General features: G+C 38.1%; 1 protein-coding gene across 2 annotated transcripts; it reads left to right on the forward strand.

The window, feature by feature from the left end:
* Window positions 1-499: 499 nt before the first annotated feature.
* Window positions 500-20,332, forward strand: LOC136519987 (uncharacterized). 2 transcript variants are annotated; one of them, XM_066513388.1, is made up of 29 exons: window positions 500-666; window positions 1,402-2,020; window positions 3,070-3,230; window positions 5,378-5,443; window positions 6,284-6,401; window positions 6,479-6,588; window positions 6,697-6,792; window positions 7,398-7,521; window positions 7,866-7,933; window positions 11,344-11,430; window positions 11,523-11,675; window positions 11,769-11,864; window positions 12,256-12,315; window positions 12,393-12,514; window positions 12,597-12,684; window positions 14,873-14,977; window positions 15,176-15,280; window positions 15,352-15,404; window positions 15,486-15,549; window positions 15,633-15,767; window positions 15,846-15,958; window positions 16,052-16,145; window positions 16,365-16,584; window positions 17,600-17,730; window positions 18,588-18,734; window positions 18,871-18,999; window positions 19,119-19,217; window positions 19,317-19,355; window positions 19,737-20,332. In XM_066513388.1, exons 2-29 carry the CDS (start codon window positions 1,771-1,773, stop codon window positions 19,872-19,874), a joined length of 3,171 nt encoding a protein of 1,056 aa, XP_066369485.1. In that variant the 5' UTR covers window positions 500-666; window positions 1,402-1,770; the 3' UTR covers window positions 19,875-20,332. The 2 variants fall into 2 exon arrangements, with proteins under 2 accessions (XP_066369485.1, XP_066369486.1); XM_066513389.1 differs by having other exon boundaries at window positions 15,179-15,280.
* Window positions 20,333-23,476: the final 3,144 nt, after the last annotated feature.

The raw sequence follows: 23,476 nt of genomic DNA on the forward strand, positions 1-23,476 counted from the left end.
TGTGTTCATACCATTTTTTTTTGATGATAGCAATGTTCCTAGTTTATGGGAACTATTGTTCCATGTTTAGCAAAGAAATATTTAGTATTCACTTGGGAAATTGTCACAAAGAGAAAATTGTTTTTATTTTAGAAAAATGTTGTTATAGCTTCTTGGTTTGTGAAATTGGTATATGTTCATGTGAAAATGGCTTCTAGCTTCAATAGAAAAATATTCAACCTTAATAAAATATAAGAAGTTCCATTTACTTATTTACAATGTACTATATATTTACTAGCCATTGATAGTGTCCAATGAAGAGAATAGATATAAAATTTCTGTTATTTAAAACAAATGTTGTACTAGCCATTGATAGTGTCCAATGAAGAGAATAGATATGAAATCAACAAGAATAAAAAAAATTAAAAGGGAGAGAAAGAAAAATAAAAAACAGAACGAAACTAGAAAAAAAACAGCCCACAAGAAGCCCGTCCGTTTTTTTTTTCGCCGTCGATGCATAACCTACATTCCCCCCGTCCACTGCATCCCTCTTCGTCCCTCCTCGCTCGCTCGCTCTCTCGCTCCCCTCTCGCTCTCAGACGCCGCCGCCGCCGCCCTAAGCCAGGTGCTGAGGCTTTCGTTGGTGTCTTGCCGGCGCCCGGCGACGAGCACCCACCAGGGCACCAGGTGCTCCCACCCCTTCTCTTCCCTTCCCTTATGCTGTGCGAAGCTGAGCACCGAAACCCTAACCTAAAGCTATATAGCTATTTGACAAGCCCCTAACTTCGAAGTTTTTGCAAAAATTATTGGATCCGCTCCTGCCCTTGGGATGAGCATCATCCTGGAGCGATTTCCATGCATGGTTCCACCCCTGGGATAAGCATCATCCTAGAGCGATTTCCATGTCATGCAACCTGATCTTTTTTTAGAATTATGCAACCTGATCTTTGATGATAGGCTATCCAGTGTTTAGGGGAATGCAGCATGTTTTTTTTCCGATTAACTCATTGTTTGTTGTGCTGTGTGTTTATATGTATGCCGGAATGTAGGGGAGCCCTATCAAATAGAGCATCACATAACTCGCTTTGATCCTTTTTCCCCCCTGCGTTATGTTTCCTTTATCCCTTTTTCTTGTGTTATGTGATACCTGTTAAGTCGCTATAAATAGTCTTTTACCTATGCTGTGCAGTACCTGTTCAGATTTTATCATTATTGCATGAACTAACAAAATACAATGGCTCAGCAAATGCAGCTATTGTTAGCTGATTATTATGGTATCACGTAGATTGCTGTAACTATGTTTGTATGTGTCATCAAGTGGAATTGCTTAGCAAATGAAGCTAAAAGCAACCATTGTTTTGTTATTATGCTATTGTTTTGCTGGTTTGGCGGTCGCTAAGTTTGGCATTTCCATTCTTGCAGATCACTGTAACCCAGGCTGAATTGGGGCTGGTATTGGCGATATAAGCATTCGTTAGCTGTTTATATTGTGTCTTGTGTCTTTGATTAAGCGTCATTGAAAAGATTGTCATGAGAGAACTCTTTTGTTCAAATATTTCTCTCCTGTAATATGAATGTACTGTAACAATCCTTCATCCTATGCTAGAATCACATATTTTAGCTTCTAAGCTCCTTACAGTGCTTTACAAGTTTCCTATTCAACCGAATACCTAATGCATTAATTCGGTGCTTGTGACAAGCATTCATGCAAATTCGTGGATACTAATTCAGAACCTGGTGACATATTAATCTTGGATACTTGGTCAACTGCAAACTTGAAGCTTCATTTTCATGTCATCAATGGAGAGCCTAGCGCAATTAGAGGTGTTGTGTGAAAAGCTTTATAATTCTAGAGACTCAGCTGAGAGAGTGCATGCAGAAAGCACCCTCAAGTGCTTCTCAGAGAATAGCGAGTACATTTCGCAATGCCAATACATATTGGACAATGCCTCAACTCCATATGCCCTGATGCTGGCGAGTTCAAGCTTGCTGAAGCAAGTTTCCGACCGCAGTCTTTCTTTGAAGCTCCGTCTCGATATACGTAATGTTTCTTTCTGTACACTTATTGCATGGCATCATCTATAATTAAGGTTTTATTGTTTCTGTTCTGTTGCATCCATGTGGCATTTTGGCATTAAAATCCCTTTATGTTTATCAAATTTAGCTGTGTTGTTTCTGCTCAGTTGCATCTGCTTTAACATTTATGTCTCTCTATTTGTTGAATAAATATGAGCTGTGAGCCTGTGATGTATGCAGCATGCAATCATACAGAGTAGTCTCAATGTAATTTTCAATAAGCTTTTGTTATTTCTTCTAGACTCATTTCCTTATACTTGTGACATATCTAAAGATTGTAAATTATATAGTTTCATATTCTCAAGTTTTCTTTGTCTGCTTTCATGACGTTGCTGGAAAGATAACTATTTCCATTTATCATTCTTTATGGGAAAAAGTTCAAATTACTCCCCTTAAGTTTGGCATATGTCCAGATTACCCCGTAAACTTACATTTGGTTCAATTTACTCCCTCCAACTATTTCAGTTGGTCTAGTTTACCCCTTAACATAGTTTGTTATTTTTGTTTTTCCACGTATTTGTTGAGTCTTAATATCAACTTCTGTGATATGATAGAGAACATCACAAGTTATGTTAGAAAAATATATCTTAACTTGTTGCCACTATTTTGATAGCTTAGGAAATTTAATAATAAATTAACACTGGAGGTACAATATCGTATAAAACATAATGATGAAAAATTCATAGTGCATTTTTCTAATACAAAATACAATGTCCTCTATCACCTCACAAAATTTGAAACTAAAATATAATTTGTACATAGAGAAACCAAAAAAGAAAAAACTCTTTAAGGTGTTAGTTGGACCAACTTAAATAGTTGGAGGGAGTAAATTGAACCAAATGTTAGTTTGGGGGGTTATTTGGACATAGGCCAAACTTGGAGGGAGTAATATGGACTTTTTCCTTCTTTATACGTCATCATAGACGAAATTAGTATTTGTGTCTGTTTCTTACATGCTTTTGTATACCTCTTGTTGCTTATTTACACCTAACCTTTTTTGTAATCTGTGTGAAGGGAATTATGTCATAAACTATCTTGCCACAAGGGGGCCTAAATTGCAGAATTTTGTCATTGTGTCCCTAATTCAGCTGGTTTGTCGAATTACAAAATTTGGATGGTTTGATGATGACAGATTCAGAGAGACTGTCAAGGAAGCGACTGATTTCTTAGGTCTTGTAAGTATGTCTTGCATGCTTTATGTGTTGAGATAAGAATTCTCTGATTGTTTGTCACGCATTTAAGAGTTTTGTCATCACATGAGACCTTGCCAGTTCGATGACTGAAACCTGTTTTTGAAATTAATTAAACTTCACAAGATAGCTATTTGCACCATATAAATCTGCAGACACTATTCCTGTTTCTATACACGTGGATCCAGTGAGTTGTTTGAACTTTTTAACCTTTTGAACACAGAGAAATGTAACTTGTAAGGAAAATACAGACTGTTTCCACCCTACTGGACCCATGCTGTTGTTGCATGCATAGAGGTCATACATGAATTTGTTCATGACTTCATGTTCATAAGACCTAAAACCTTGGAAGAAATCATTGAGCACTTGAGCGGTATTATTAAGAACTCTGATAATTTGTTAGTAATTTATCAGGGAATCTGTTGTTTCAATTTTGTATTCCTGGTGATATCCATTTTAATGGTCTAAGTTCCATATGGGAAGCAGGTTGTAAGATCCTGTGCCAAATATGCCAGTAAAATTTGGAAGTTGCTATTTCAGTTGAAACTTAGATAGGAATTTTTTCTATGCTATTTATATAGGTTAAAATCCTTTATGGAGTAACTTGATCCAATCGTTGATGTACTGTTACCATAACTATTCAAACTAGGCTTCTTGTTTTCTGATGGAACCCTCATCTCACGGAAAAAGAAATATTTCCTTTCAGTTTTTCCGAGGTTATTGTAAACTTTCTACTACAGTCACATTGCTGCTCATTATACTATATACGTCTATACCTTCTGCATCCCTTTTGTCATCTTTTATATAGACCCCCACTGTTTTTCCATAAATGTTTTTTTATCTCACATACACATGTTAAGATAATGTGTGCTAGAATAGGTTGTTATCGTACACCAATAAATATCTCTTCTACTGTTCTCTAAATTTGTTTAGTTTTTTTCTTCGACCAGTCTGTAAGGGACCAGTTAATAACAACATAAGAGTCTCTCCCAGATTAATGGTCTCTTACAGTGATTGTATGCACAGTTGCATAGCGATTTGAGAACATCTATCTTTGCCCTTTAAACAGGAGAACATTACTTGTAAATGAACTGTTCTGTCTGTTAAACGCATTGATTTATGAGGCAACAATTAAGTGTCCAGGTGTACCCCTGGCGTGGTGGCGCGACAGAACGCTACAAGGTTCTAGTTACACTATATTTCCTAGGCATTGTCTAGGTGGCACGTGTCATGAACCTTGATCTGGATGGCCCTAAGCCAAGCAGCCCGACGTCAGGCAGCCGGTAGCTGGCAGCCGGAGCACAAGGGCAGGGGTAGAAGGGGCTAAGCCTAATAGATTGATGTTCTTTTTTGCTTTCCCCAAAATGGTTGCCAGCTGCTCCTTTTATAAAGCTAGAATGGCCCTAACAGTTCAAATATAATCTTATCTCTACTGGTAAGAAACCCCTGAGATAGATCTGAACTAATCTTATCCTTGCTATCCAATCTTCTAATTCCTAACTAACTAAGGACAACAATTAGCCACACTGGCTATAAGGCTAGATTACTGTTCCTGTGAACAGTAACACACTTGGGGCCTGCACGTGACAGCACCTATGTGTCCAGGCACACCTCAATGGCACTGGGTGCCACAACGCCTTAGAAACCTCAATCATTTGTAGAAGAAGAATGGAGCAACAAGAGAGTTTTTTTTTATTATATTATGTAAAACTTTTGTGTTTAAGCTAAAACATAAGCATCTTTACTGTTTTGGTACATTAGTAATTACTGAAGCAAGTCTGTTTAATGAATATTTAAATGAAGCAGTTGTGGCAATATTATACTCCCTCCTGTCGCCAGATGTCATTTTGGACATGCCTGCAGCCAAAATTCCAAAATTTCAATTGTCAGAAGATTTTAATTTCTGAAATATTTGTACTTGAGACCATGCATATTGTATGTTTAGGTTTGTCATGGGAATAACTTCCATAATATTACAATTGTATTGGTCTTGTAAATACAATTTTGGAGACCATGTGTTCAAAGTGAGAAGTCTTTGTGACTGGAGATGGTATACTTTTGGTTCCAAGTTCTTTTGCATGCGACGTGATGCATTTTGCTTATCTTTGTTGGCTGTGCCTACATCATTTCAGGCATCTCAGGATCATTATTTCATAGGCTTGAAGATACTAAACAATCTCGTTACAGAAATGAATCAGGTGAGACACAATTATTTGTGAAGCCAGTATATGCTCCATAGGTTATAGTTCCCTTTCAATTTTGGGTCTTATTTTGATTCAAACATGGATAGATTAAAGTTTAACTGAGCGTTGCTTCAAAAATAATGTTGATTGGTTGGTTCTACCAGGCTGCAAATTGTGTTGTTTGCTCATGTTGCGTGGACATACCGTCATAGAAAAAAAATGAAATGGTTGTTTTGACCACCATACATAATGCTGACTATGCACAAGCACAACTGATCAACATATACACTATCTTGTGGAATGAATTCATGCAAGACCAGTTGCACCTAGAACCATGCAAATGAACATCATGTATAATCTTAATGTTAGTACTAAGAAGCAGGGATATTAAATATGTCTACGTGTGATTGGCTTATTAACATGTATGCAAATGGACACACAAAAGGCTTTTCTCTGTTTCTTTGTGTACTTCTGTTTTGTCATATATAATTGTGTCTGTTGTGAAGACCTTGTGTGTCTGTTGCTGATGAACTTGTCAAGATAGTTCCAATATGCTTGTTTCCTACTTAACATGAAGAGTAACACATGTTGCTTGGTTAATATGGAGGTAACTGTAGCGGTGTCCATACTTGCTCTCTCTCTCTCTCTCTCTCTTGAAACAACACATTTCTTGAATGAGAGTTTTCTTAGTATGTAATGTACTAGTGTATACATTTACAGACTGACCTTGTGCTTTTTGGTTCATATAATTAACTTCACCTCCAATCAAGGTTTTATTTCGGACTTCATTTTTTTAGTACATTTGAATTGTCATACCCGTTTTAATTTGATGTTTATATGTTGTTTATCATATAGCCAAACCCTGCGATGCCTGTGACGCTTCATAGGAAAATTGCGAGTTCATTCAAGGACCAGTTTCTTCTGCAGGTCTTCCAAATATCATTAACCTCACTTAACCAACTGAAGAGTGAAGGTATGCACAATATGTCTAGTTGGCATTTTTTCCTAGTAGATTATTGCAATTCTTAATATTTTTCCCTTATACTTCAGCCCCGGATGAATTTGGACATATTCCTCTTGACCTTGCATTGAAGTGCTTATCATTTGACTTTGTTGGTTCTCCGGTGGACGAAAGCTCTGAAGAATTTGGAACAGTGCAGGTATATCAGTTACATGATTGTTAGCTTCTTACGTTTGATTAACCTGTCATTGTACCACACTTAATCTCTTTCTTTTATTCAATAATTGAATATTTTATTTTGGTGCAGCTTCCTGCATCTTGGAGGCCTCTTCTTCAAGATCCTTCCACACTCCAAATCTTCTTTGATTACTACAAAGTTAATGACATACGAGTTTCAAAAGAGGTATACACTGACATGATGATTTGGGTAATTCATTAATAACAAGAGAGTTTTGTTTTGTTCCACGTTTGAAAAGAGTTACCTTGTTTTGTCCATGTTCGTGTGCACAGAATTATGACAGTTTTATGCCCTCGATAAACCTGCGAAGAGTGGATCCGGAACGACATTTTCTCTAGCATGTTAGCGAAGTTATTAAAGTATAATCTTATTTTTATGGTTGGTTCAGTGTATTTCTAGTATCCTGTTAGAGACCGATCACTATATTACCTTTTTGAAGATCAATCACTATTTACCTTCTTATGAGGTGGTTTGGTCATTAATGCAACCTGGCAGCCTGCTAATTTAGTATTCTTAGTGGGTTTTTTCTTGCTCAAGAACTGTAAATTTTTGCTGCGACATGCAGCAACAAATTTTTTTTATAATGTTTGCCGTATTCTCTTAGAAGTATGTTCTTTCGTCCATTGTTAGTAAATTTAACATTGACTAATCTCTGCTTCAGAAATTTATTCTGGCTAGTGCCTTAAGCTATACCTGCATTTAACCTTTCATATATTTTTCTCTTCCTTTTCCTTCTGTACTTATATGTGCAAACCCTTTGATTTTTCCAGGCTTTGGAGTGTCTGGTGCGACTTGCTTCTGTCAGGCGCAGTATTTTTGTGGAGGATCCTGCAAGGTCCCTGTTTCTTTCTCATCTGATGCTAGGCACCAAGGAGATACTTCTAACTGGACAAGGTTTACTACACAGATTTTTCATTGTGAATTTGTATTTGATGCTGGTTTTGTGTTCCTCTCACAATTTTCACAGATTAATGAGAATAATAGTCTCTTTTGCTAAAATAAAAGCATAATGATCTCTATTGAAGACATTGTACATGAAGTAATAATCTTGTTTTCTGTTAATTGGATAAATTGACTGCCACAACCACATTGTGTATTGTAAGAGAATGCAAACTTGTTAGCAGATAAGTCTTTTGATTTGATATGCTTACAGTTGCTACTCTTACCATGTAGATAAGTTTCTTGATGCACTGACGCAGGCAAAATAGTTATGCAATTTATTGGTTTCCAATTTGCAGGACTTGCTGATCATGACAATTACCATGAGTTCTGCCGTCTTTTGGGACGTTTCAAAGTGAATTACCAGGTTGCAATCCTGTTCCTTTTTCGCTATGGACATAGCTTGAATTTCATTATTTCATAGCAGTGAAATTATGACGGTTTAGAGTTTAAAAAATACTTTTAGTTTTTTTATAAGGACCTGTATAAGTTGCAATCCTGTTACTTGAATGAAGAATGACCCTACTTGGTTTATTGCTGTTTTGGCAACAAATATTCTCTTTATCTGTTTTCGTTTTTTCTCTAATGATTATCTGTTTTCATTTTAGCATGTGATAGGAAATAGACCAACAAAGTATTTGTGTTGCTTGGTAGCTTTTTTTTTTATTTACACATGTCAAAGGGGTAAAAACACACAACCACGACCTAAACTCCACTGTCGTCCGGCTGAAGCGCAAAGAGGTAAGAAATGCCTTGCGCTTCAGCCAAACCTCACAAATGCAGCCCCTCATTAGCTAGCGGAAGATCTCTAGCCAGGTTAGGAGATGCCCCATCAAACACACACCTATTGTGGTGCAAACCATAAGGTCTAGGCTCCTAGTATAATAAGAGAATTGGCACCCTTCTGAAATTGATTGTTATTTTTTTTTGTAATTTTTCCTAATCTTTTAGTTTTATACCAATGAAAAGAACCAGTTAATTGGTTATGCTAATATATTAGTATGTTACAGCTTATTGGCGTGACTGCTATTGTTTACTGTTGCTGTTTATTTAGTATCCATATAAAAACATCACTGGAATAGATGGAACATGCACAATATATTGACAATCCTTCTCTTCTTTGCCACTAGCAGTGTACTGTTACTCCTATGGCCACCTCATGTATGAGGAAATGTGTTAAGTGTTATGCTTGACATTGTTTTTGGGACCTTTGTTTGTGAACTTTCGTTGCCTCATGGACACTTCGTACCAAAATTACTGTTCTTAACTGGGAGGCTATTCTAGTTTTATTTTTTCAAATGTTGTCAATACCAACTAGCAATGTTTTTTTTGGTATTGTCATTTCTTATCATTAAGCTTCGTAGAAAAAAAATCAAAATAATACCTAAATAACCCCCATATTATCCAAAAATGTCTGAATACCCCTGGTGTGGTATGAAGTGCAAAATAATGAATTTAAGGTATTACATTATGAAACTGTATCAACAACAACAACAACAAAGCCTTTAAGTCCCAAACAAGTTGGGGTAGGCTAGAGTTGAAACCCAGCAGAAGCAATCAAGGTTCAGGCACGTGAATAACTGTTTTCCAAGCACTCATATTTAAGGCTAAGTCTTTGGGTATATTTCATCCTTTCAAGTCTCCTTTTATTGCCTCTACCCAAGTCAACTTCGGTCTTCCTCTGCCTCTCTTCACGTTACTATCCTGGCTTAGGATTCCACTACGCACCAGTGCCTCTGGAGGTCTCCGTTGGACATGTCCAAACCATCTCAACTGGTGTTGGACAAGCTTTTCTTCAATTGGTGCTACCCCTAATCTATCACGTATATCATCGTTCCGAACTCGATCCCTTCTTGTATGACCGCAAATTCAACGCAACATACGCATTTCCGCGGCACTTATCTGTTGAACATGTCGTCTTTTCGTAGGCCAACATTCTGCACCATACAACATAGCAGGTCTAATCGCCGTCCTATAAAACTTGCCTTTTAGCTTCTGTGGTACCCTTTTGTCACGTAGGACACCAGATGTTTGGCGCCACTTCATCCACCCTGCTTTGATTCTATGGCTAACATCTTCATCAATATCCCCGTCTCTCTGTAGCATTGATCATAAATATCGAAAGGTATCCTTCCTAGGCACTACTTGACCTTCCAAACTAATATCTTCCTCCCGAGTAGTAGTGCCGAAGTCACATCTCATATACTCAGTTTTAGTTCTACTGAGTCTAAAACCTTTGGACTCCAAAGTCTCCCGCCAAAATTCCAGTTTCTGATTCACTCCTGTCCGACTTTCATCAACTAGCACTACATCGTCCGCGAAAAACATACACCAAGGGATGCCCCCTTGTATGTCCCTTGTGACCTCATCCATCACTAAGGCAAACAGATAAGGACTCAAAGCTGACCCTTGATGTAGTCCTATCCTAACCGGGAAGTCATCCGTATCTCCATCACTTGTTCGAACACTAGTCACAACATTGTTGTACATGTCCTTAATGAGCCCGACGTACTTCGTTGGGACTTTATGTTTGTCCAAAGCCCACCATATAACATTCCTTGGTATTTTATCATAAGCCTTCTCCAAGTCAATAAAAACCATGTGTAGGTCATTCTTCTTCTCCCTATACCGCTCGATAACTTGTCTTATTAAGAAAATGGCTTCCATGGTTGACCTTCCGGGCATGAAACCAAATTGGTTCATAGAGACCCGCGTTATTGCTCTCAAGCGATGCTCGATAACTCTCTCCCATAGCTTCATAGTATGGCTCATCAACTTAATTCCCCGATAATTAGTACAACTTTGAATATCCTCTTTATTCTTGTAGATCGGAACCAATATACTTCTCCACTCGTTAGGCATCTTGTTCAATCAAAAAATATGGTTAAACAACTTGGTTAGCCATACTATAGCTATGTCCCCAAGGCATCTCCACACCTCGATTGGGATACCATCCGGTCCCATCGCCTTACCTCCTTTCATCCTTTTCAACGCCTCTCTGACCTCAGATTCTTGGATTCTCCGCACAAAGCGCCTATTGATGTCATCAAAAGAGTCATCCAACTGAAAGGTTGTGTCTGTATTCTCACCATTGAACAATTTGTCAAAATACTCTTGCACATTATGAAACTGTATAATGTTAAAAAATTGTGAGGACTGACTCACACCCACACCTATTTTTTATTTGGAAATTTCTTCTGTTACAACTATGTACCTTATATTTATTGATCATATTAAAGCAGCATCAATCAAACTGTTCTATGTTTGTTCCTTTACTTTTTGGGGCTCTTGTGTTCTTGTCCCTACTTTGACGTGAAATTATGATTTTGCCCTCGTTTTTCTAACTTTGTGATTTTGCCCTTAACTGTAGCAAAGTCAACGCGATTTTGCCCCTGGTCAACGGTAAAAACAGGGGCAAATTCGCGTTGACCAGGGGCAAAAATGCGTCGACTTTGCTACAGTTAAGGGCAAAATCACAAAGTTAGAAAAGCGAGGGCAAAATCACAATTACACATGTGTGTAAGGGGCAAGAACACCATTTTCCCTTACTTTTTCTGTTATTCTTTTTCGACATCCTCAGAATTATCCACAACATTTACCAGATGATTCGGTTTATATTTGACTGTTGTCATTTGTTAACAATAATACTAGATAAATAACTTCATGTGTGTAGATCTTTTGCTGATGGAGTTGCCATATTTCTTTATAATTGACTAGCCTATGCTAGAAATGAGCCCTTTTATCATTATATGTTAGTTAAGTTATTGTGCTGTGCAGCTGGCAGAGCTTCTGAATGTTGAGTTTTATGGTGAATGGATTGGTCTAGTAGCTGAATTTACAACTAGATCCTTGTTGTCATGGCAGGTTTGTCTTATTCTTATTGCTTAACTGCTGGCCTTTTGTTTTCTGAAATATGATGTTGTGAGGCTTATGACTATTGATTTTTCTTTCTGTAGTGGGCCAGCAGCAGTGTCTACTATCTTCTAAGTCTTTGGTCAAGGCTGGTGACATCCGTGCCTTACTTGAAAGGCGAAACACCAAGTCTTCTTGATGAAACTGTTCCCAAGATCACAGAGGGTTTTATCACTTCTAGAATTAATTCTGTTCAGGTATTAGTTCATACAAGATACTTCTACTCCTGTTTCAGTTTAAAAAAAGTTTTTCCTACCATTCTTATCATTTGTTTTTTCTACCCATCTCAGGCCATCCTTGCTGACAACTCACTGGAAAATCCTTTGGATAGTGTGGAACTTCTCCAGGACCAGCTGGAGTTTCTTCCCTTCCTTTGCAGATTCCAGGTTTCTGTTACCTAATTTTGGTTTTTGGTGTTTTAAAAACTATTCATCTGGTTCTCTTCTTTGAATACAGTAGGGAATAAGATCATTTACATCTTTAATTGATTAGTTTGAGATCTTCCTGTAAAAGATATGCTCTGTTCCAGCTTATTTAGGAAAATGGTGCTAAATAAAATTTTCTGAATCTGGATAGTAAATTTGCCTGCAATTTGTATGTGTTAACTTTATATGGATAATTTTTAGTTAATTAAATCAGCAAAAAATTATAAGTAATCTTCCTACCAATTGGATAAATGAGACCCCTTATTATTTTTTCGACTTCAGAATATAATATTTTCCTACAAATGTTTCATATTACAGTACCTGATTCTTCTTTTCTTTCAACGAGTTGCAGTACCAAAGTAGTAGTCTGTACATCATAAACATCATGGAACCTCTTCTGCAAGCTTATACGGTATGTTTGTGTTGTTTCACACAATCTTTTTTTTTAATATAAATATAATTCTATTACAAAATAAATATCTACTACAGGAAAGGTCCAGATTACCAGCTCCTGGTGATGCTGATGAGCTGTCTGTCATTGAAGGCCAAATCGCATGGATGGTTCACATAATTGCGGCCATTGTCAAAGTTAGGCAGGTAACAGGTGCTAGGTGAGCAATATTTTTTTTTTCTTATTTTGTAAACTTTGTTCTTTATATGCTTGTCATGGATGAGATTTTCCATGTTCTGCAGCCAAGAAACACAAGAGTTAATTGATGCAGAACTCTCTGCCCGTGTACTGCAGTTGATAAGTATGACTGATACAGGAGCACACGCACAGGTTAGATGAAACTGATTTATCCACTTAACATGAATAATTTTTCTCGAACAACACTTGAACATGAATAATGAGCTAGTGTATTCGCAGGATGAATAATTCCCCTGAAAATTATTTGTTAATGTAGAAAGTAAGCACATGTCTAGAGTCGAACAATCCTCTTACTGTGACAATTTGTTGTTTAACTTTAACTGGTTAACAGCTTTAGTATTTTGTCAGTAACATGATATAAACTCATTTATCAATTCACTTGAAAAATTGGAATTGCAGTAATGCAAAATGTGTTATTTCAAACTTTTCGGTACATATAATTAGCATTTTTCTGTGGGCACCTTCCCCTCAGTTTCCCATTGGAATTGTATGAATTTGATCAGAATGGCAGAAATGACATTCTTGTTATTAGTTTTCCATTTGATGTCCAGCCTATTCGTAGTTATGTGAATTATTACGTAATTAATGCAAACTACAGTTCAAGATGGCTTTCTAACTTTCGACTTATTATTGTTTGTTCCAAAAGCAAGCACCCTACATTATAGGAAACAATGTTTCTTTTACTTGATGGATTCACTTACCGCTATAGAGTACATTTATATTTGTGCATCCACATTGGGTTGTTAGGTTTTTGCGGGCCTCGCGGTCAGTAGGTTTCTTTGAGATGATAACCATAAGGATGCTTTTACACTACCAATTTGGGAGCTAAGTTTAAAGCTCCATTTGGCATCGTGTGGCTCAAAAGGACACTTATACTTTTGGATACAACAATTAGTTTAATGCATCTTTTGGATCCATAATAGCAAAAGATACTACAATGATATAGTACAGACTGCTGTACTATCTAGGTTTGGCAATATGGAACAAAACGCCATGCAACTGTAAATTGCCTTTAAATCTAAGCTTTTGTCAGCTCTGTTATGAGAAGAGCATTGGAACTTAAATTTGTGATATCCCAACTAAGGTATTGATCAACATTTGCTTGCTGTGGTTATGGAAAATGATGAGCTTGCATATGATTTCTGTTTTGTTGTTCCCTTTTCCCTTGTTTATAAAAAAAAAAACTGTACCTGCGGGGGATAAGACAGCCTCCGGGCATTGCATTAAGAAGAAGAAGACCTTCTCACACAGGTCGAGAAAACCCCTGAACCCCTGCCCCACCCATACGCAGCGGCACCGTAGCCCATGTGAGAACAACCACGACCGGGGCCAGACCTTACCTGTGCTTCGGCGTTGGGACAGACGAGGGGATTTTTTTAACCTTAGCCTGAAAATGTGCTCTCATGGGGAGTCGAACTAACTCAGCTAGACGCCCTTTCGCTTTCCCTTGCTAGCGAACAGTTTTGGTGCTCTTCGTTATTTTCTTGAGCGAGTGATTGGCAATTTTTCTAATATGATTCATCATATATTATGGGACAATTTTGACAAATGAGTGGAATACACCAGATGTCCCTAAACTTGTCCGTGGGTGTCATGTTGGTCCCCAAACTATCAATTAGCAGTTTATATGCCCCTAAAAGTGGGTTCACCCAAGGCCCAAAGCCTTAACAATCCTTGTTAGTCTGCCACTTGCCATGTACTGTCATCCATGGCACCTTATTTTGCCACCTCATCATGTCAACATCACCGCTAGTGCCAGACGCCACATGCCATTAAACTGTGGTGGGACCTTAATGTCATATTGTTCCTCATTCCTCTCTCTAGTTCACGCTTCGTTAGGGCCTGTTGGGATGCTGCCTGCCAGACAGCAATTGAGACCCCAGGCTCAGCAAATCGTGCGCCTGGGAGCACCTGCCTGTGCCTGGCAGGTTTTCCAGGATCACAAGCAAACACGTGCTTAGTGCCCACGTCATTATAGCATGTCTTGTTAGCTTCCACGTCACCAGCAGAAAATTTACCACTGGTTTTGAACCCAAGGTGGATCATTTAACAAGTTGAGAGTCATAAAAATGCATATTAATAGTTTAGGGACCTAGATGACCCCCTCAAAGTTTGGGGAGCACGCTGGTATTTTGGTATATTTTACTCTTATAACAGATTACCAGTAGCATTATTCCTAATAACAGACTAATTGCTCAAAATTATGATTGATAGATGACCAAAAATACTACAAACCTTTGCTTGCAAAGAAACCGCTGGGAATTGGTAGTCTTGTCGCAGGTTCATTGTGTGAACAATAACTGACTTATTGTCTTTGCAGAGATATCAAGAATTAAGTAAGCAAAGGCTTGACCGAGCTATTCTCGTCTTTGTACAAAGTTTCAGAAGGTCGTATGTAGGAGACCAAGCCATGCATGCTTCAAAGGTTAATAAACAATTATTCTTTTATTTTCTCTTTTGATGGTCTTCTTTTGGTTTATGCCGGAACCAGCCCTGCAAAAATTTGGCACTATTGCCAATGGTTGCTAAAATTTTCCCTGTACATTTTCTTGCTAATATTTGGCCAAGTGTGGCAGATGTACCTGCTTGTTAGATTCCATAAACCAATGCTTCTTTGCTGCAGCAGTTGTATGGAAGATTGTCTGAGCTTCTAGGACTTAATGACCATTTAATTCTTCTCAATGTGATTGTTGGGAAAATTGCTACAAATCTGAAGTGCTATGCTGAGGTGACTATTCATTTACTGATTTTGGCTTAAGCTTTACCTTTGAGCTTTGCTGACCTTTGCTGTGGTTACAGAGTGAGGATGTTATTGATCATACTCTGTCCCTGTTCCTTGATCTGGCAACTGGGTAAAGTTGTGACTTTTTTTTTCAGTTTTCTTTTTCTCATTTATTGCGTATTGACAGTTCATTTTTTTCTTGCCAAGTCAGCTATATGACTGGAAAACTGCTGCTTAAGCTGGAGAGTGTAAAGTTCATCATTGCAAATCATTCTGTAAAGTCTTCCCACTAGCTTTTATTTATTTTCCATCCCTGCGCTCAGTTTAGAGATAATTCTTTTTTATTATATTCTTCCAGCCGGAGAATTTCTCATTTCTTGCAGAATACAAATGTTCACGTAGTAGAACTACGTTCTATTACATCCTTGGCTCCTTAGTCTTCATGGAAGATAGCCCTGTGAAATTCAGGACTTTCATGGAACCACTTCAGCAGGTGCGTAGATAATCCTTTTGAGAGAAACATTGGTAAATTTTAAAATTTGATGTGTTTTTTATTCTCTTTTCACTGTAGGTTGCATTTAACCTGGAGGCAACTCCTGATGCTGCTTTTCGGACTGATGGCGCTAAGCATGCATTTATTGGCTGGATGAGAGATCTACGTGGCATAGCGATGGCAACCAACAGGTGTGTTATCTGATCATGTTCATTATGAGGGTATTACAGCCCCTATTATTTTGAAACTAACTTTACCTTTACTGATTTACTGATGTGATCCAGTCGCAAGACATATGGCCTCCTATTTGACTGGTTGTATCCATCTCGCATGCCACTTCTGTTGAGAGCCATCTCACTCTGCACGGATGAACCAGAGGTTGTCATCTGTTCCCAATTTGTGCTGTAGAACAATTTTATGCCCCTGCACATATTGCATTTTATTATGTATAATCCTTTTGTTTTTTAGAAACAGCTTTATATCCGTGCGCTTCTATGCATGTTTTTGCTCAAATATGCTGCCTAAGCCTAACTTAGCTACTCATAACCTGAGGTTTCATAATTTGTCTTCAGTCACCCTAAATGTCACCTCATGCAGGTCACCACACCCTTGCTCAAGTTCATGTATGAATTTGTTTTGAACAAAGCTCAAAGACTGACATTTGATTCATCATCACCAAATGGGATCCTTTTGTTCCGAGAGGTTAGCAAGATAGTCGTGGCTTACGGGTCGCGAATTCTATTGCTTCCTAATGGCACAGACATTTATGGAAGTAAATACAAAGGCATATGGATCTCACTGACTGTTCTTTCAAGGGGTGAGTAAAAATTATGTCATTTGACCTGCTAATTTGATATACTGCAAGTGAGTTGACTATAGGTTCCATCAGCATAGTGGATAGCTGGTTGCATTCATCAGTACTATATTTCAGAAGGCTCGATTTCACTGATTTACATGAGTGTGAAACATGATTATTTGCTGGGGCTTTTGTAATAGACTTTCTTGTATTCAACTGTAGTGTTCATTTTCCCAAGTTCAGTGATATGGATTTAGTTGGGGCAGGATGGAATATAGCAGGAAGAATAAGCCCATCCTCCGAGGCTCTGATTGCCTTTTAGGGTTCCTGCTTGATTACAACTAATGATACGTCTAGGTGTTTGTAGCCGTCAAGTCTAACTGATAACCCTAACAAACTAACAAATTTGATCTAATCTGCCTAAGAGCCACAAATAAAAAAAATGCTAACATGCCACTGCCATAATAACATTAAAACACTATGGTTTTGACATTTCTAGTATGTCAACATATCACATATTCACATGCATCCAATCGAAGAGCCAGAGAGCCAGATCCACTTGTACATGGTTCATCTTATGTTCAACCCCCACACCCCACCCAAAAACAAAAGATGTTACTATTGCTGAATTATCATTTTGAACTGCAAACTTGCTGGCTGTTTCATTAGGGTTCGTGCTTCGAAAAACTGTTGAAAAGAGCTGCTTCTCTCTCTCTCTCTCTCCCATTCCCAAATGGCTTTTGATTTTTTATGCAATGAGTAACAAATTCGAAAGACTTTAAGCTAACTTTGTAAATCACCAGTTCTTGGATGATTTCTGAGGAATTGTTACACACTGGGATATATCTTGGTCCTTATCTTGTAAATGTTGGCTACTTTTTGATTCTTAGTTTTCTTCACATTTTTAAGATTGTACTATGACCTGTTTTCTCACAATAGTTGTACTATATATTTATTTCTTGTGGGCTTAAGATTTTGTAATCTTATTGTGATTATGTATTGTTCTTTTGACTGCCATTTTACCCGGAACTTCCAGCTTTGTGTGGGAACTATGTCAATTTTGGTGTATTTGAGCTGTACGGTGACAGAGCGCTTGCTGATGCCCTTGATATATCTCTGAAGATGACCCTCTCAGTTCCATTATCTGATATATTGGCATTCAGAAAGGTATTCATATAAATTCAATTTTAATTTATGTCTTAATACTAGTGCTTAGTGAAAGAAGGTATGCAGTGTATAATAGTAGATTGATTATGGGATTACATGATACATGCATATATATAGGTAGAGATAGGGTCGGCTTATGGAAACAGAACCGACCTCCAGTATCCCTACCATATACAACTCAATCCACACCCTTGCTGGACAAGGAATCCAACACAGGGCAGCTACAAGGGCTGGACGCAAGGCCCAGACCCAGACCAGCCACATATGGCTGTCTAACACTTAGTTCCATGCATCAAAGTTCTCTCACATAGAACGTGGGCAGGAACATGCATGCAAATCAATTTAGGAGATAATTGCTCAGTAATCAGAAATGGTCAATTGGTTCTGCTCTTACCATTGAGTTTGGTGTTTGACGATTTTGCTTGCGGGGCCCCATGCATAAGGAGGGTTGTGTTAGTGCGTCAGTCATACCATAGGTGCAAGCTGGGGTTCAAACTCTGGTTCTTGAAACATAAGCAAATATCGTAATAGTAAGCAGTACCTTATGCGTGTATTTCTATGCATTTTTTGGGAGTGCTAATTATGATGGATCGATAGCTCAATTTCTTTTAAGAATTTATTTATTTAGCTAAACCCTAGTACTAGAAAACTACAATCTGATACCTCTATGCAAGATAATTTTTGCTTGGTCCAAGTCTTATGCTTCCAGAATCTTGGCCAGAGCTTATGTCAACCCACACTTCTTTTGTTCACCTAAACACTTTATTTTTTCAGTTTCATTTGTACTTCTGTAGCCTTAGTGAGAAGTTATTGTTTTCAGCTGTTGACCTTAGTGAGAATGAGTTATTGTTTTTCAGCTGTCGAAGGCGTACTTTGGGTATATGGAAGTTCTGTTCAACAACCATATCAAGTTTGTTCTCAATTTGGACACGAACACATTCATACATATTGTCAGCTCACTCGAATCTGGCTTAAAAGGTCTAGATACAGGGATATCAACACAGGTTCATCTCAAATATTCCATCTTGAGTGATGAAGCTATATTATATAATATTTGTTTAGTGAAATATATAGGCTGAAACTGTACTGGCTATTGTATTATTTGGGCTGATTTATGTCATGTTTATCTCCTTTGGGCAGTGCGCTTCTGCCATCGACAGCCTGGCAGCCTTTTACTTTAACAACATTACATCTGGTGACTCACCTCCATCAGCAGCTTCAGTAAATCTCGCGCGGCATATTGGAGAGTATCCCAATTTGTTTCCTCAGGTTTTGTTGCTAAATCCTGTTTACCATATTCTGAAATGTTTCAAAGTAATACAGTAGTATTTTATTTGTGATAGATACTGAATTTGCTTGGGACTTAGGCTTTTTTTGTTGTTCTGTAGATACTGAAGACACTTTTTGAGATCATGCTCTTTGAGGATGCTGGTAATCAGTGGAGTCTGAGTCGACCAATATTGAGCCTGATAATGACCAGTGAACAGGTGCCTTCATTTATTTTTTATTTTAATAATACTTATTTTTTTCCACTTTATGCTTTTAAGCTTGTTTATTATTTTGATTTGTTTTTTCTTTTTGTACAGATGTTCAGTGAACTCAGAGCGCACATATTAGCATCACAGGTTAGAGCAGTCCTCTGCTTGAAGTTCCATATTCCATTAGAGCCTTTGGTACACCTTTTTTTTTGTCGGGACCTTCTCATAGTTTGCTTGGTTCTTTGGTTTTGCTCCTATGGTACAAATTGGGCTAGTGTCATAATATCGCAGATCACCTTCAGCGTGTATGCTTTATATAAAAGAACATATCGAGCGGGAGCGGGCTACTTTTTCGCTCCATTAGCATTTAGCAATCTTCACGGTTTTGAATCAAGTTACCTTAAGAATGCTAATATAATTATAATGAAAGCTGAGATTTGTTGGAACCTTTCTTTCTTTTGGATGCCCCAAATAGCTTTATAAAATGGGTGATTATTTTAAGAGATCTAATGCAAATTTAATTTACAGACTGTGGACCAGCAACGACGCCTTTCACAGTGCTTCGATAAGCTGATGACGGATGTCAACAGGAACTTGGAACCTAAGAATCGCGACAGATTCACTCAAAACCTGACAGCATTTAGACGTGATTTCCGACTGAAGTAACAGCTCCTTGGAACCAGTTATCAGTTTGAAGGAGGTGTTCCTGCATGATGTAAATACTCCAGTTACCTTCTTTTTAGGAACTACCATTCTGTGTGTTGAGAATGGTTTGCCTTGGATTGGCTGAAGATGATGGGTCTTGTTGATGCATGTGGTGGTGAAAGCAGCTGTAAATTGCATAGCATGTCATTTTAATCAGAATGGTGAATGGTAGAGATTGTTTCTTTTGTTTTTTCTTTTATTTATATTGCATCCCTTTTGCGTGTACAGCGAAATTGATGCTAGAACAGGGACAGCTGTTTGCCCAAGTTGTTAGGTGTGAAGCAGTCCCCCCTCAGATCTAGTTCATTTGTTAAGAAGTCAACGAGGTAAAGGATGTAAATGATTCCGTTGGCTTTGCTGAATATGAAAGTTGAAACAGTAAAAAGGGTGGCTCATTTGCATGCGATGTGCAGATTGAACGGTTAATAACATTTTCCTTTTTGTATCAATGTTTGGTATTGAAACTCTGCAGGTTGGTGTGGTGCAATTGCAATACAGCACTGTGCTTTGTTGCTGCCTTGCTGGTTGGGGTCTGTCTTCAACCTGTTCGGGTTTCAGCCAGTCCAAACCAGCCAGTCAACAGTGTTTTTTTCTCACAATAAACCAGCCCAGAAACCAACCAGCGAACAGGCCGGCCTACCGGGAGATGCAGACATACAATGGTGCAGAATTTCTCGAGCCCAGGGGGCCCCAGCTGTCGTGGCTTCATATTGATGTTCTTGTGTCTAGCGAGTAATTATTCAGATAATCGCCATGTTTTGTTTATTTGATTATATTGAATTCTTGTTTTTACGATGCTCTTTTAACCTCATGTAATCTGCTTACTGTTGACGGAGGGGGTAAAAACAGATCACCTAGTCGTTAGGTCTTTTGATGTTTGCATTTTTTGACGAGCCATTCTAATTGTTGGATGTATCTTGGAGCAACTCCAATTGGTCCGGGTAAAGTGAGGTACCTGCACCCGCGAAGGCTTACGGCTAAGATTTTGTACCCTAACTCTTACCTGTACTTGTGAAGGCTTACGGGTAAAGTTTTGTACTCGTGCATGCACCTGTTGGGTATCAGGTGGGTATATTTAGGACAGATCAAATAATACATCATTATGATCACAACAATAAAGTATAATTCAAATTTGGTACATATAGTTTCATCTTAGCAACAAGGAATGACTCATGTAGCGGCTAATTAAGCAAAATTCATAGCTCAGATCAAACACAATCTGTCCACTCACTCTGTTCCAAAATATTTGACGTTTTAGTTTTGAACACGGGAAATTAGTAGTGAAAAGGTATGGTGTACATAAAACAAGGAGAGAGATAGAGAAAAATATGGATAGAGATGTATTGGAAAAAGACAAAAGTGTATTAGGAGAAGAGAGATGCATTGGGAAGTGAGAAGGTCAAATATTTTGGGACACAATTTGAATCCTATAAGGTTAATTATTTTGGGATGGAGGGGGTGTCTCAATTACATTATAGAGACTTCACTTGGATAGTATACGCCAAATAGTACTATCTCTGTCTCCGAAAGAGTGTCATTCTCATCTTTTGAGGAGCAAAAAAGTCTTAGGTTTGACCAAACATATATAAAAAAGTATTAATAATTTTTTGAGGCAAACAGGAGGGGAACACCCCTACTGAACTCATTTTTATAAAGATATAAGTCTGTACAAAATGACAAAATAGAAGCTAAATACAAGAAAACTAAAAAGAAAAAAGCCAGTCCCTAAGAAGAGGTTTCTTAGAGAACTTGCACCTAAGAATAGTCAAAGAAAGCTCCTCCTGAAGTAAGGTGGAATAAGTATCATTAGATGAGTTATGAAATAATTTTTTATAGTTAAACTTTTTGGAGATATAAATGTTAATAATATTTTCTATAAATTTAGTAAAACTTAAAAAAATGACTTGGGCCAAACCTAGAATGACACTTTCATGGACAAAGATAGTGCTTACAAACCACCATATACATAACAGTTCAGTGCTTCATGCTCATGCAAATAACGCAATGCAAGAACTAAAATAAACTAAAAATTCACACAAATCCTTATTCACTTGATGTGGGGAAGCGTTCTCTAGCACACAAATAGTTTAGTGCTATGCGGTTTGGTATGTACAGCACATGTAGTTTGAAACTGCATGTACCCACGGAGTTTAGTACCTATAGCCTACTCGCACCTCCGTGGGTACCTAACTCGCATGTACCCGCGGTTGAGTTTTCTTGCCTGTACCCATAACCACCCTGCGGGCCTGACTACTATCCCTACCTCTCAAGAGACCTCCTACCTTACTTTTGAATGCCCAACCTTTAAAAACCCATGTGCAACTAGGCTCCTCACCCTTATTTCTAGATGATGGGCCTATAATTTTTCTTCCCTAACCCCTCACAAGTAGGAGCCCCTCATCCTTTCCCCTACTTCTTTCTATTTTCCCACATGTATGATAAGTAGGACGAGTTAAGTGGATCTAGCAATAAAATTGAGGAGGAAAAAATAGTAGGTGCACTATGACGTATGAGGTGGAATATGGTTGAGTGGAAGATCAAGGAGGCCGACTAGAGGGGGAGGGTGTGAATAGTCAACTTTAAAAGCAACAAACTATGGAGCAGGAATTTATTTTTGTAGGTGCACTATTGAAAGGATTGAGGCAAGGCCTAGAGGGATGAATTGTGGTAGAACCGCCTCATCTAATGCCATCCCAAGAGTACTAGTCTTCCATTAGACACTAAGTACCCAAGAGAGTGCACTAAATCATGCCGTTCCGTCGGGCACACCCCAACGGAGAACTCGAAAATCCACATTCTTCCGTTAGGATCATAAATGAGAGAATAAAGCTTACAACATTCTTAACCATTTCTTACATCACTTTATTACAATATTAGAGTACTTAAACAAGTTGAATGCAATTGCGGAATTAAGACAGTTTTACTTGTACAAGAGTTTATATATTTTAGGTTCACGTTTTTATCTCGCAACGGAGAACAACATATGATCAGAGTTACAACAGAAATAAAGGTTAATGGTGAATCATTAACATAGCGAACATTTATAAACCAAATATGATGACAAATCATAAGGTTATAAATAAACACTACGGTCGTAGCGTGAAAGAAATCCTCTCTGAGCCCACCAGGAGGTTTCCACAAACAAGAGTCAGATCTATGTATCCTACGGTCACCTACAACAGGGAAATAAAACCCTGAGTACTCGATTGTACTCAGCAAGACTTACCCTACAGGAGGAAAATAAAAGACCCCAAGGATATACAATGCTATCTGGCTTATGGGTTATTGCATCTGTAGGAAGCATTACTAAACGTGCGTCCTTATATTCAATTTTTAGCAGTCATCATTAGTTCATTAACTAACCATTCTATGTAAGCACCTATGCTACTTTTAAGCATGTGGTAAGCAATCAGAACTATTTTACCATCTTTCATATTCCTGTTCTTACTACGGTGCTAGATCATAGCCAAGTCGTACCGTCTTATAGAAACGGTGATTCGTGAACCAATGTATCCCAGCTGGGTACCCCGAAACACACGCCTCGCTTGTACCACAGGCGCAAA

Source organism: Miscanthus floridulus, chromosome 18 (genome assembly GCF_019320115.1).
Source record: "Miscanthus floridulus cultivar M001 chromosome 18, ASM1932011v1, whole genome shotgun sequence".
Taxonomy (NCBI): domain Eukaryota; kingdom Viridiplantae; phylum Streptophyta; class Magnoliopsida; order Poales; family Poaceae; genus Miscanthus; species Miscanthus floridulus.

Coding starts and splice junctions, on each gene's coding strand:
- LOC136519987 (XM_066513388.1), top strand. CDS start 1,771: ATGTCATCAATGGAGAGCCTAGCGCAATTAGAGGTGTTGTGTGAAAAG. Junction 2,021..3,069: donor GAAGCTCCGTCTCGATATAC/GTAATGTTTCTT, acceptor ATCTGTGTGAAG/GGAATTATGTCATAAACTAT. Junction 14,978..15,175: donor AAGCCATGCATGCTTCAAAG/GTTAATAAACAA, acceptor TCTTTGCTGCAG/CAGTTGTATGGAAGATTGTC.